The sequence below is a fragment of the Saccopteryx bilineata genome, chromosome 5 (assembly GCF_036850765.1).
Source record: "Saccopteryx bilineata isolate mSacBil1 chromosome 5, mSacBil1_pri_phased_curated, whole genome shotgun sequence".
Lineage (NCBI taxonomy): Eukaryota > Metazoa > Chordata > Mammalia > Chiroptera > Emballonuridae > Saccopteryx > Saccopteryx bilineata.
This window is the reverse complement of record NC_089494.1, coordinates 255,251,194-255,264,163: the sequence shown is the minus strand read 5'-3', so window position 1 is coordinate 255,264,163 and position 12,970 is coordinate 255,251,194. Positions and strand designations below refer to the sequence as shown.

Genomic DNA, 12,970 nt, shown 5'->3' with positions numbered 1-12,970 from the left:
CCACCCCTTATCCATGAGGGTAAGACCTCCCGTGAATACCTGAGACTGTGAACACCACCAAACCTTATATATACTATTTATTTCCTATACCTACACGCCTGTGATAAAGCTTAGGTTATAAACTAGGCACAGTAAGAGATCAGCAGCACTAACAAGGAGGACTTAAGCATTCTCAGGAGAGGAAACACAAGAGGAAACAGAGAAGGAAGAGAGTGCACAGTGAGGTAAAGGAAGAGCTGTACTTCACTGTCATTGGAGAACGAGGTGCACGGAGTTGAATCAGATTTTCCTGGAAAAGTGGGCTGAAACATGTATGGTGGTATAGTTGCCTTAGAAAATAAGTAGTTTGGCAGTTTCTAAAAAATTAAACATAAATTTACCAAACAACCCAACGACTCCATCCCTAGGCATCTACCTACTCAATAGTAAGGAAACTGTGTGTTCACACAAAGTCTCTCACAGGGATGTAGTATTTTTAGCTGCATTATTCATAACAGCTCCAAAGTGGAAACAACCCGAAGGTCTGTCAGCTGGTGAATGGAGGATCACAATGTGGTGTATTCAAACAATGGGATATGACTGAGCAATAAAAAGGAATGAATGAATGATATATGCTACAATATGGATAACTTTAAAACATTATGCTAAGATTTAGCAATTAAATGAAAAAAGCCAGATGGTAATAGCGCCTACTGAATCATTTCATTGACATGAGATGTGCGGAAAACACAAATCTATTGAGACAGAGAGTACATTAATGGCAGCTTGGCAATGGGGTGCGATTGGGGACCGACTACAAATGGTACAAAGAACGGATTTCTTTGGAGTGATAGAAATGTCTTAAAACTGGATTATGGCTATGGTGCAAAAACTGTAAATTTACTAAAAATGTTAAATTGTACATTTAAAAAGGTGAATTTTATGATATGCAGGTTATACTTCAATAAATCTGTAAAAATTAAGACGTTATCAAAATCAGACAGAAAATAAGAATAGCAATCTTAGAAATAAAAAATTTAACTATCAAAATTCTAAACCTCAATAAATGGGAAAAACTCTGGATTAGAAATGATATCTAGAAGATTGGCAAATAGTAAGGCAGGAAGGCAGGATTAAGGAATTCACCAGGATGCAACACAGAGACAAAAAAATTAAAAAAAAAAAAGATTATAAGCTAGAGATGGAAAGGCTTCCTCACTCACCTAACCGTGGTTCCAGGAAAGAGATTGGATATTTGGGAAACTATATTTGAAGATAAAATCATTGATAATTCTCCAGAGTTAGAGCATATGAGTTCACAATAAAAAGTATACTGACCTCTAGAACATTCTAGTGACTATCATAATAAGAAAACAAACACAAATATTAAATGCTATCAAAAGAAAAGGTAGATTCTCTACAAAGGATTGAAAATTAGATTGGCAGTATAATTTTTACCAGGAACAACTAGTTCCAGAAGGAAATGGAGTGCTATCATCATTGTGCTATAAGGAACTCACTTTTCAGTAGAATTTTAAACCTAGATAAATGACCATTCAACAGTGAGGGAAAAATAAAGACATTTTTAAATAATCAAAAAATTCTCTCCACCACCGATACACCTACAAAAAGAACTATTCAGGGATGAACTTGATCTAGAAGAAAAGTGAACTCAAAGGGAAGGCTTTGGATTCAAGAAAAAAAGAAAATAGTGAGAACTGGTGACATGTCAGTAAATTTAATTAACTCTTGACTACTAATACAATTTTTATTTTTTTTTAATTTGAATTTATTGGGGTGACATAAGTTAACAACGGATTTCCGGTGCCCAATTGAACAACACATCTCTGTACACTGTGTTGTGTGTTCCACATGCCCCAAGTCAAGTCTTTGGCACCATTTATAGCCCCTGTCCCGTCCTTCATCCTCCCCTACCTCTTTCCTCCAGCAATCATCACACTGTTGTCCATGTCCATGAGTTTTTCCTTTTGGTTCTTTTTTGCTCAATCCCTACACCCCCTCACCCTTCCACATCCCCAACTGCTCTCTATCTATAAGTCTGTCTCTGTTTTGCTCGTTGGTTCATTTTGTTCATTAGATTCTACATATGAGGAAATCATATGGTACTTGTCTTTCTCTAACTGGCTTATTTCACTGAGTATAATGCTCTCCAGGCCCAACCATGCTGTCACAAAAGGTAAGATTTCCTTCTTTTTTATGGCTGTGTAGTATTCCATTGTATAAATGTACTGCAGCATTTTTATATACTCATCTACTGATGGACACTTGGGCTGCTCCCAAATCTTGGCTATTGTAAATAATGCTCCAGTGAACATAGGGTGCATACATTCTTTCAGGTTAGTGTACTTTTGGCTTTCTTCAGATAAATTCCCAGAAGTAGAATCACTGAGTGGTAGGGCAGATCCATTTTTAATTTTTTGAGGTAACTCCATACTGCTTCCCACAGTGGCTGCACCAGTCTGCATTTACACCAGCAGTGCACAAGGGTTCTCTTTTCTCCACATCTTCCCCAGTACTTGTTATTTGTTGATTTATTGAAGGTATTGTTGGGAATTCAGATTGGTAAAAACAATTTTTAAATTTTAAAAAGTAAAAATCTCCAGATAAATGATGGTGAGATGGGAAAAGAGGGGGACTGTTAAATGAGTAAGGTATGAAAGCTCTTTTGCAGGAAGAAAAAGTCACATGATAACTTTGTTAAAAAATTACAAGTATGGCCTGACCTGTGGTGGTGCAGTGGATAAAGCCTTGACCTGGAATGCGGAGGTCGCTGGTATAAAACCCTGGGCTTGCCTGGTCAAGGCACATAGGAGAAGCAACTATTAGGAGGTGATGTTTCCCATTCCTCCCCCCGCACCCACTCTCTCTAAAAATCAATAAATAAAATCTTTTTAAAAATTATAAGCATGTATTTTGGAAAATTAAAAAAAATCTGAGAAGAATAGAAATAAAGCGTAAAACCCTCAAACCAGCACTGGAAAATGAGAAAATACAGATAATTTTATTACTCCAGTAGACGGCAGGATGGAGAAAAAGGAGGAATAAAAGAGGATGCTAAATGAAAAACACGCAATACAATATAAGAATAAGTCTCAGTATATTAGCAATCATAATAAACACACACAGATTACATTCATGACCAGAGATACAAGTACAATTTCTAGAAAGGTTAAATGTAAAGAGATGTGAACTGTGTGTCATTCAAACAGTAGCCAAAGGAAAGGTGGCATTTCAGTATCGAAATGTCTCATCTAAACAGATAGGATGAAAAATGCTAAAAAGACGCCATATGCTGGGTACAGTGCCTTGGATCAATACTTTTGTGGGTGGATGCCACTACTTATATGAACGCAGGTCACAGCAGGGGTGCCAGCAGCAAATGCCATGGCCTCAGAGGACTATCTCCATTCCCCCTTTCCCACCCTTGACTAAAAAGATCACTATTTAGAGACAGGCTCCTATGCCAAGAATGTAGAGAAGGCAGCTGCTACCCAATTCCATGTCTCTGTAGCTCTCTCCCTTCTGGCAAAATAAGTGGGAAAATGCCCGTGATCTTACAAAAAAAAAAAAAAAAGAGAGAGAGAGAGAGTGTGTGTGTGGAAGTGGGAGGGAAACAGACAAGAGAGCCTGTGCCATTCACTGACAGAACAGGACCTGGAGTTGATTATGAGATCAAAAGGAAACCCTAGGGGAAACAACTAAATTCAGGCACCGGGAGCCTTGTACAGAGGCAGAGAGGGAGGTCATTCTCCATCTACCCACAGGCGGCCAGGGGAACCGGGAGGGTTAATAAAGGGCAGAGTGGTACCTTCCTGCTGGTATTCATAAGGAAGACACCACAATCAGTGGAGGTTCGATCACGGCCCTTGGATGAGGTGAGGAGATGGGCTGGCTGACCTTCCAAGGTCCTTTGTAATCTCATAATTAAATGGGGAATACTGCATCTTCTTATTTACACTCCTACACACGTCCACACCCAGCTTGATAGTAAGTCCCCTGGGCTGCCTTCCAGGTTTAGTACGGTGCCCAAAAGCTGCTGGCACTCAACACATGACTCAAATATTTGTTGAACGCAGGAATAAGTGAATCAAGTGTTTAAACACAGCGCACATGACCTCCCTTATTGTGAGGTACGGTGATGAATGAAATCACAACATTCCAGGCACGATCACTAGAGCAGAGCCGGCAAAGGAAAGACACACACACACACACACACACACACACACCCCTGTGATTCACGTTCCCACCTTGGGAGCACAGACCACCTGCTCAGCACGCAGGCTGTAGGAGTTTCCCTGTCAGGGATCTCTCAGCGGCTTTGGGATGGTGCCTCCATAAGGTCAAGATTTAGGGTTGCTTGCCTTCCGGGTTGGCCCCGAGACAAAGTTTCAACCGGGATTCGGCCTGAGCCTCCCCCGGGCGCGTCCGCACTCCCTCCGCAGCCCAGGGAGCCCCGGGAGCGCAGCCAGGCAGCTCGCAGCTTCTCACCTTACCTTGGTGAGCTGTGCTATCTTCTTGCACATTTTCACGTGCATCTCGGGGTCGCAGTCCATTCTCCAGCAGGTCCCACCGTGGGGATCAGCTTTGGAGCCCGGGCAAGTTCCGGGTGCGTGAATTTTGCTGCTGAGGGCAGAAGCCATCGCTAAAACGCGTCCAGCGCTCACGGGCTCTTAGTGCTCTCGCTGCCTACGGTGTGCACGTGCGTGCGCGCGCGGGCGTGTGAGCCTGTGGTCCTTCCCTGGGAGAGGTGGCACTGCAGTCCCGCCGCCCGCACCGCCGCGTGGTCCCTGCTCCCCAGGGTGGCCGCCTCCCGGCCGCCCGCGAGCCCACTCTCCCTCCTCCCGCGCTCTCGCAGGCTCGCCGGCTCTGCGGGCACCCACACCCTGCGGCGAGGCGCGGAAGGTCCTCACGTGCCGCTCGGGATCTGTGTGCTGCTCTCCGGCCCGTGCGGGGTTTGGCTGCAATGGTAGCGCTTACGCCACCAGGAGCTGGTGGCTTTGGGGTGGTTTGCGCTGGCCCGGGCACGGCGCTCTCTCGGACACGTGGGTGACACCGGGCTCTAGACTCAGGCGAGACGGACCCCGCCCGTGGAGGGTATCGCTGGCTAAGAGAGGAAGAGCCGACCTCACCGGCAGTCGGTGCACATGGTTTGGGGAGGAGCCCCTGGCAATGTGCTGCAGGGTGAACGGGGTGACAGGGAACCCGCCACCTTAACCAGTTTACTCAGCTGGCTCTGGAGCTTTGGACCCCGTCTGAAAGTGGGGGGTGGTGTGTGTGTGTGTGTGTGTGTGTGTGTGTGTGTGTGTGTGTGTGGCGAGATGACAAGAAAGGGGTAGGGAAATGAGAGCGAGTGTAGGAGGTGCGGGAGACCGTTGCGCAGAGCGTAGGTCCCCGCAGGGGCTGCAGATGGGAGCCCCAAACCCCCATCTTGGGGAGGAGTACAGATGTTGCGGGAGGATTGCTTCCCAAACAAAGGGAAGATGCCAAAGGGGCAGTCGAGAAGCTGCTGACTGGAGCCCCGAACGACATCGCACAGTGCAGGAAGGGATTGGAGCGCAGAGAAAGTAAATAGAAAGGTAGAAAGGATGATGGCAGGTGTGGGAAAGGAGGCGGCAAAGAGGAATGGAGGAGTAAATGAGTAACAAATGGAGCTGAACGTCTAAGTGAACCAAGCCCAGTGACAGTGAAGCGACTCGTCCTTATCCTGTCCCTGGATTACGAGTTTGTGTCCTTGAGTTCTGTGAGTGAAGAGGGGAGCCGGCCAAATTTCATTGTGGCTTTTGCTTTCTCTGGTTTCAAAAGGTGGGCTTTTAGGAAAGTGACAGTACTGCATTCAGGTTTTGGGAACGTGTGAATAATAGCGTGATCATAATTAGCAATTAGCATGGTTAATATATTTCACTTTACAAACTGCCTTATATCAAGAGTTTCAATAATCTTGACAAATAAAACAAGCAAGCTTCAAAGAGTCTCAGAAACCATAATCCCATCACTCTACTGAATGTAACAATAACCATTTTTACAGATGAGGAAATAGATACAAAAAAAAAAAATCTGTACCAAGTGTGGCAATTACAAGTAGCAGACTCGTGGCTGAAACTGAGATATTCCTATTCTAAATTCCTTATTTTGTCCCCAGGACATTGCACGACACAGAAGTGGACCAACCCGAGTTTTTGGTTCCTAGTTTACCATTTTCGGTTCCCTCTCTGGAAGGACTACGTGGTTCCCGGGGTTCATTTAGCAGACAGAATGCCTGGATCAGACTCACTGCCAGGAGGGTGATGGGGATTCTGGGCCCTACCCTAGACTCCCTGAGTCAAAACGCTCTGGAGCTGGGATTTGGGAATCCATCCACATTTTACACAAACTCTACGTAACTTCAAGTTGCATATTGAGAATATTTTCTGTAGGGTGTTATTACATGCTAAATTTTACAGGAATTCAATCAATGTGTAAACTAGAGAGCAATTACCCTTTTTGGTCCAGAACTTTACCAAAAGCTTGTTCACCATTTTGGAAAATATCATCAATGACCTCATGGCTCATGGTACTTGGTTGTCCCTCCAACACACTTGTATTGCAACTGCCACATTCAGGGTGAGTCTCCTTGTATGTGAAAGCATCTGATGACTACAATGTCATGAAGTTAATCATACCAGAGCAGGTCTATATTGAAAAGCATAGGATTTAATTATAACCACTTTATTTCTCCTTTATGTTACTGTCAAGAAATTGTATTGCTTTTAGCCTGGCCTCTGGTGGTGCAGTGGAGAGAGGTCACCAGTTCGAAACCCTGGGCTTGCCTGTTCGAGGTACACACTGCAGACAACAGCCAAAGTGAAGAAACTATGAGTTGATACTTCTCGCTCCACCTACCACCTTCTCTGTAAAATTAATAAACAAAGTCTTAAAAAATAATTATACTGACTTTAAAACTGTGTATAGTAGTTTTATAAATTACCCATTATTTTGTGTGTGTGTGTGTGTGACAGAGACAGAGAAAAACAGAGAGAGGGACAGATAGGGACAGACAGACAGGAAGGGAGAGAGGGAGATGAGAAGCATCAACTCTTCATTGTGGCACCTTAGTTGTTCATTGATTGCTTTCTCATATGTGTCTTGACCGGGGGCTATAGTAGACCAAGTGACCCCTTGCTCAAGCCAGCGACCTTGGGGTCAAGCTGGTGAGCCTTGCTCAAACTAGATGAGCTTGCGCTTAAGCCAGCGACCTCGGGGTTTCAAACCTGGGTCCTCCATGTCCCAGTCCGATGCTCTATCTACTGCACCACTGCTTGGTCAGGCTATCCATGAATTTAAAGATAGCAACATGAATATTCTAAAAGAGGTGATGTTGGGTCTCAGCAGAATTGAGAACCACTGCTTGCTAAAGTTCAGTAATACTGCAGTCTAACCCCAAGTGGTAGTTGTTTAAATACAATTTTATTAAGTCTAGGGGCCAAAGTATTTTCCAGAAGAAAAGATATTATACTTTCAGCTTTATGATGAAAGACAGTGGGGAAACCAGTGGCCAGTAGCCACTGTAATCTCGGTACCACAAGCTGACCTGTCTTGGAGCCTTCTGTAGCTGCTGGGACTTTCTAGCACTGACTAGCAGTCCCCCCACACTATCAGGAATGAATGAGAGGGGCAGAGGAGAACTCAGCACTCTGCCAAATATGGGGAGGGAGAGCATTAAGTAGCCCACTCCAGTGACCTTGGCACTGTGCTACGCCCTCTACATGTGTTCTTACCTCCACTGAGGTAGGTACTCATCCTCATTCTACACAGTAGAAAATCAAAGCTCAGGAAGGCTAAGAACCAATTTTATATAGCTTGTAATAAATGGACACGGTCTATACGACTTCAAAGGCTGTTCTCCCCAGTGCAAAATGCTGCCCATAGCAAACCTTTAATAATCTTTTTTTTAAATTTTATTCAATTTTCAGAGGAGAGAGAGAGAGAGAGAGAGAGAGAGAAAGGGAAAGAGGGAGAGAGAGAGAGGAGGGAGGAGCAGGGAGCATCAACTTCCATATGTGCCTTGACCAGGTAAGCCCAGGGTTTCGAACCGGCGACCTCAGTGTTCCAGGTCGACGCTTTATCCACTGCGCCACCACAGGTCAGGCCATAGCAAACTTTTAAAAACCATAATTGACTTGTTTTTTCTTTAGATTATAAAATGTAAGCTTCTTATAGCACCTACCTCCACCTCACCTGTAATAAAAAAAAATGAGTATTAGGAAAGCAAAAACCACCCCAAATTCTATACTCAGAGAAAGTTAATATTTTGAAATACTTCCAGATATTTCTCTGTACAGCCTAGAAAATGTTATTTACATATATGTATTTCTTAATTCTAATGTTTTTAAACATTTTTATCAGGGTAACATTAATAAAATTATATAGGGTTCAATTCTATGATACATCTGTATATTGTATTATATGTACACCACCCGAAGTCAAGTCTCCTTCCATCACCATTTATGGGGTACTGTGAATATTTTTGAACCATTTTTTATGCAATATTAAATATTCTTTAACCCTATTCATTCAATCTAAAATGGACATTTTTTCTTTTGCCAATAAAGATCATTCCCATTTTTAACAGCCAGCATTCTATTATATATAACAATAACATATTTATCCTACCCCTATTGAACAATTCTTTTATTATTTTATATTTTAAGCAAAGTGTTTTATATATATGTTTATAATTTATGTTTGCTGTATTATGAGAATATTCAATTATTTTAGACAACAGGAAAAACAAAAAAGATGTGAAACTCAATGTGAGAAAGAATTCTTAAGATGTCACACATGATAAAGATAGAATGGAATTTATGTAAAAATGATGGAACAAACAAGAGTGCTACTAACAGAAAAAGATGTAAAAAACAAATTGTAAGGTCAAAATTATGATGCCACCTTCAGGCCGACAGCTACATTGTCACTAAAATGCCATTCATGGTTGACACCCGTTCTGGCTCCATGTATGTGTGCCGCCCAGGAACAGAAGAAAACATGCTCTCAGCAGGCCACTAACCAGGCATACTTGCTCCTGCACATTTCCAACAGAACAAGCATGTATTGACTCGAAGCATCCTCCATTTGTTCAGCACCCCTCTTCAATTTGCTGTGGTTCTCATAACCACACTATCAGAAGCATAGACTGGTGCAGCAGAATGCATAAGAACACTGCATAACACAGGATGCAGGTAACGTGGCCCTTTCACCTCCCTGACACTCTGTCTTTTCTTTTTGTGACAGAGACAGAGAGAGGAACAGATAGGGACAGACAGACAGGGAGAGATGAGAAGCATTAATTCTTTGTTGCAGCTTCTTATTTGTTCATTGATTGCTCTCTCATATGTGCCTTGACCTGGGGGCTCAGCAGACCGAGTGACCCCGCGCTCAAGCTGATGAGCCTGTGCTGAAGTCGGCCATCTCGGGGTTTCAAACCTGGGTCCTCTGCATCCCAGTCCGATACTCTATCCACTGCGCCACTGCCTGGTCAGGCCCTGAAACCCTATCTTAAATGTCTTAACTTTCACTATACTTTCTGATGTCTTTTTTTTATTTTATTTTTAATTTATTGGCTTGAGAAAGAGAGAGAGAGTGACAGGAACATTGATCTGTTCTGTATGCACCCTGACTGGGACTGAACCGGCAACCTCTGCACTTCCGGATGATGCTCTAACCAACTGAGCTGTCTGGTCAAGGTTCCAACTGACTTCTATTTAAGAGTGATTCAATAAACCAAGTGACGTGAGCAGCTTAATTTGGGATGTAGTTTCCTGTCAATGACATCTAGGGTAGCCTGCTTGACAGAGTGTACTTGGAGGTTATCATTGCAGCAAAACAACTTTCTACATAGCATCATAAGTGGATCTTTGCACAGATGTGCAAATATTTCCATAGGAATAAATCCTAGAATAAACCAGTTTCAAAGAGTAAGCAAATTTGAAATGTTGGTATTATTTTGCTATACTGTTCTCCGAAGTTATTCCAATTTACACTCATTAATAGTGCACAAAAATGCATGTTTTCCGATATCCTTGGCCCAAACTAGCCACTATTGATCTTCAAATGTTTCCCCCTCCACCATCTCTTTACTAGTAGGCTGTGGGAACACCTTACCCCAAAGCAAGTGATCAGTTGTTGTTATTAAACCTTTTGTATATTGCTTTTGCCTGCCTTTCTTCCTTCTGCTGAAATAATGTTCTAGGCCCAAGATGGTGCTGCTCCTGCCCAGGGTGCCAGGTCAGCGAGCTGTAACTTAGATAATTTTGTGTCCCTACAAATGTGTAGCTTGAGCAGAAATGCAGTATATCCAGGCAGAAAATCTCCACGTGGCAAGCCAACTCTGGGTCCATACTTATTTCCTTGTTCCTTCTCATCCCGAACAAGGTTGTCTGTGTGACTCCAGATAAGCAGATATTTTTCTATTTTAACACTTACTCCAAGATCTCTCTTGGTGGGGACTTTTTAGCACTTTGCCTATAATATACAAGCAAACATCTCCCCCTAGTTAGTGATTTATTTTAGCTTTCTTATGTTCTATAAATATTTTGAATTTTTACATAGACAAATCTGTGTATTGATATTTTTCTCTTATATCTTCTGGCTTTTGCATCATGCTTAGAAAGGCCTTCCCCATCCAAGATTAGTTTCTCCTAGCACTTTTATGGTTTCACTAAAAAAAAATGTTTACATTTTTTTATCTAGTTGGGATTTATATTAATATCTGAAGTAAGGCTGGTGTCCAGAGTTAAGTTTTTCCAGATGGCTAAGCAGTTGTCCCAACAGGTACTGAATAATTCATGGTTACCCCACTGACAGTCTAAGTGCTGCCTTAGGTGATTTATTTAATAGAAATTTGCTAAGGTCATCTTTTTTACTTTGCTTAGTAATTTTTTTCCCTAATCAGTTAAGTAGCACAAGTAAGTCTGTTATTGCTGTTGTCACTACTACTATACTTCTACTGCTCATATAAAAACAAGCGCAGGGTCTTGAGAATTTCACTTCCCCCTTCCCCCTAGAAGGCTGTTTTCTCTCGTCTGCCTGACTCATTCCTGCTCATCTTTCAGACTAATTTGCATGCCCCTAAAATATGCTCTTGTGGCTTTGCATTTCTGTGAAACACCTGTATCATTTTATTTTTGAAAGCTACAGTTTCCTGTTAAACACCTCTCTGTCTTGAGTAGACAATTTAAGAGATGAACACACAGCTTAAGTTGGCACTATGTTTTATTGTATGCTAACACAGGTGAATCAGTACCAGGGTTTCTTTAAGGTGGCCTGGTATCAGGCCTTCCCCCTCATCCCCACAGAAGGAAAATAAAAACAAAACATGTCAACATCTGCACTTAGATTACAGCACATCGACAGACCACCATGGAACATGACATTTTGGAATAAAATGTATTGTGGCAAAATTATAGCCAGATTATAGTAAACATCAATATGATCACCACGAGCTCCACAAATTGTTTGGGGAATAGTTTGGGGGCAATGTCAGTCTAGGAACTCGAATTTTTTTTTTCCATATTCCTACCTAAAATTGTAAGTGGTGACAAAGTTGTGAAACACAGGGTAAAAGAGTGAGTACACGGGTTAAGAGCAGCCAATGGCACAAGTAGGCTTTCCAATACTTGAAACATTTAACAGGCAGGGAGCGAATCTGGCAGCTCATTACTGTGGCCTTGCTGGTCTTTTTCTAGAGTTCAAAGGTAATTAAACAATAGAACTCTCTAACACTTAAAAAAAGGAATGGAACTAATGTTTTAAATTGTTTATTCCAAAGCAGTGGATTGCTCTGTACTCAGTGGAAGCCACGAACGTTTTTAACTGAATTAAGTATTGGTAAATTAAGTATTGCTAATATGAACGACTTATGTGTGGCTGAATATTTCAGCAAAGCCATTTCTCAATTTCCATTTCTGGAACTGACCACTACCAATTTTTATTATTGTTTTTTAATTTAAAATCATTTATGGAATCTCTGCAAGACAAATCTAAGTATTGTCCAAAATCTTGACATGGAGCTAGAACTTCTCAAATTTTGGTAAACATAAAAATTATATGGAGCTTGTTAAAAATAAATATTTATGACTCCCCACATCAGAAATTTTGATGTAGTTTGTCTGGGTAAGGCATTAAGAACTTTTTTACCTATTGATTTTAGAGAGAGAGAGGAAGGGGTGGGGGGGGAGAGAGAGTTTTCCACTTATTTATGCATCCACTGATTGATTCTTGTATGTGCCCTGACTGGGGTTCTGACCCATAACCTTGGTGTACTGGGGAGATGCTCTGACCAACTGAGCTACCCGGCCAGGGCTGGGTAAGGCATTTTGAACAATCACTTCAGTGCTGCCCCTGTGGATGGTACCAGACCCCACCTTGAGAATTGCTTTCACAGAGCAAACACGTCTCATTAGTTCCCTCTTTGTCTTTTTGCTTTATCACCTACCCTATGACACAGCAATTTCACTCCTGGTATTACACCCAGAGGAATGAGTGCACATACTCACCAAAACACAGGGATGAGAATACTTATGGTAGCTGTATGTGTAATAGCCAAAAGTTGGAAAGAACTAAAATGCCATCGACAGGTGGATGAATTGCAGCATACTCACACAACGGGACAGTCTACAGCGATAAAAGAACTGGACCACTGATACATGCAAACACCTGGGTGAATCACATATATTACGTTGATGAAAGAAGCCAAGCATAAAACAATACACGCTCCCATTTGCATGAAGTTAAGAACAAGAAAAACTGATTGATACTTAGAAGAGTGGATATTTCTGGGAGAGATATAGACTGGGAAAGGGTGCTAGAAAGTCAAAATTTTTTTTGATATGAGTGTATACATATGTGAAAAATCACCAAGTACACTTAAGATGAGTACACTTTATATATGTATTTCACTGTGCGTATGCCATCCCTTACTTATACAAAATAAAAA

The 12,970-nt window shown here is 42.0% G+C and overlaps 1 protein-coding gene across 1 annotated transcript in view; it reads right to left on the bottom strand.

The window, feature by feature from the left end:
• The window catches only part of FAM184B (family with sequence similarity 184 member B), a 72,052-nt gene extending 67,170 nt beyond the window's left edge, over positions 1-4,882 (bottom strand). The window contains exon 1 of the mRNA XM_066278766.1: positions 4,494-4,882. Within this exon, the coding sequence (XP_066134863.1) occupies positions 4,494-4,640 (147 nt within the window). The 5' untranslated portion in view covers positions 4,641-4,882. The remainder of the gene's footprint in view (positions 1-4,493) is intronic.
• Positions 4,883-12,970: the final 8,088 nt, after the last annotated feature.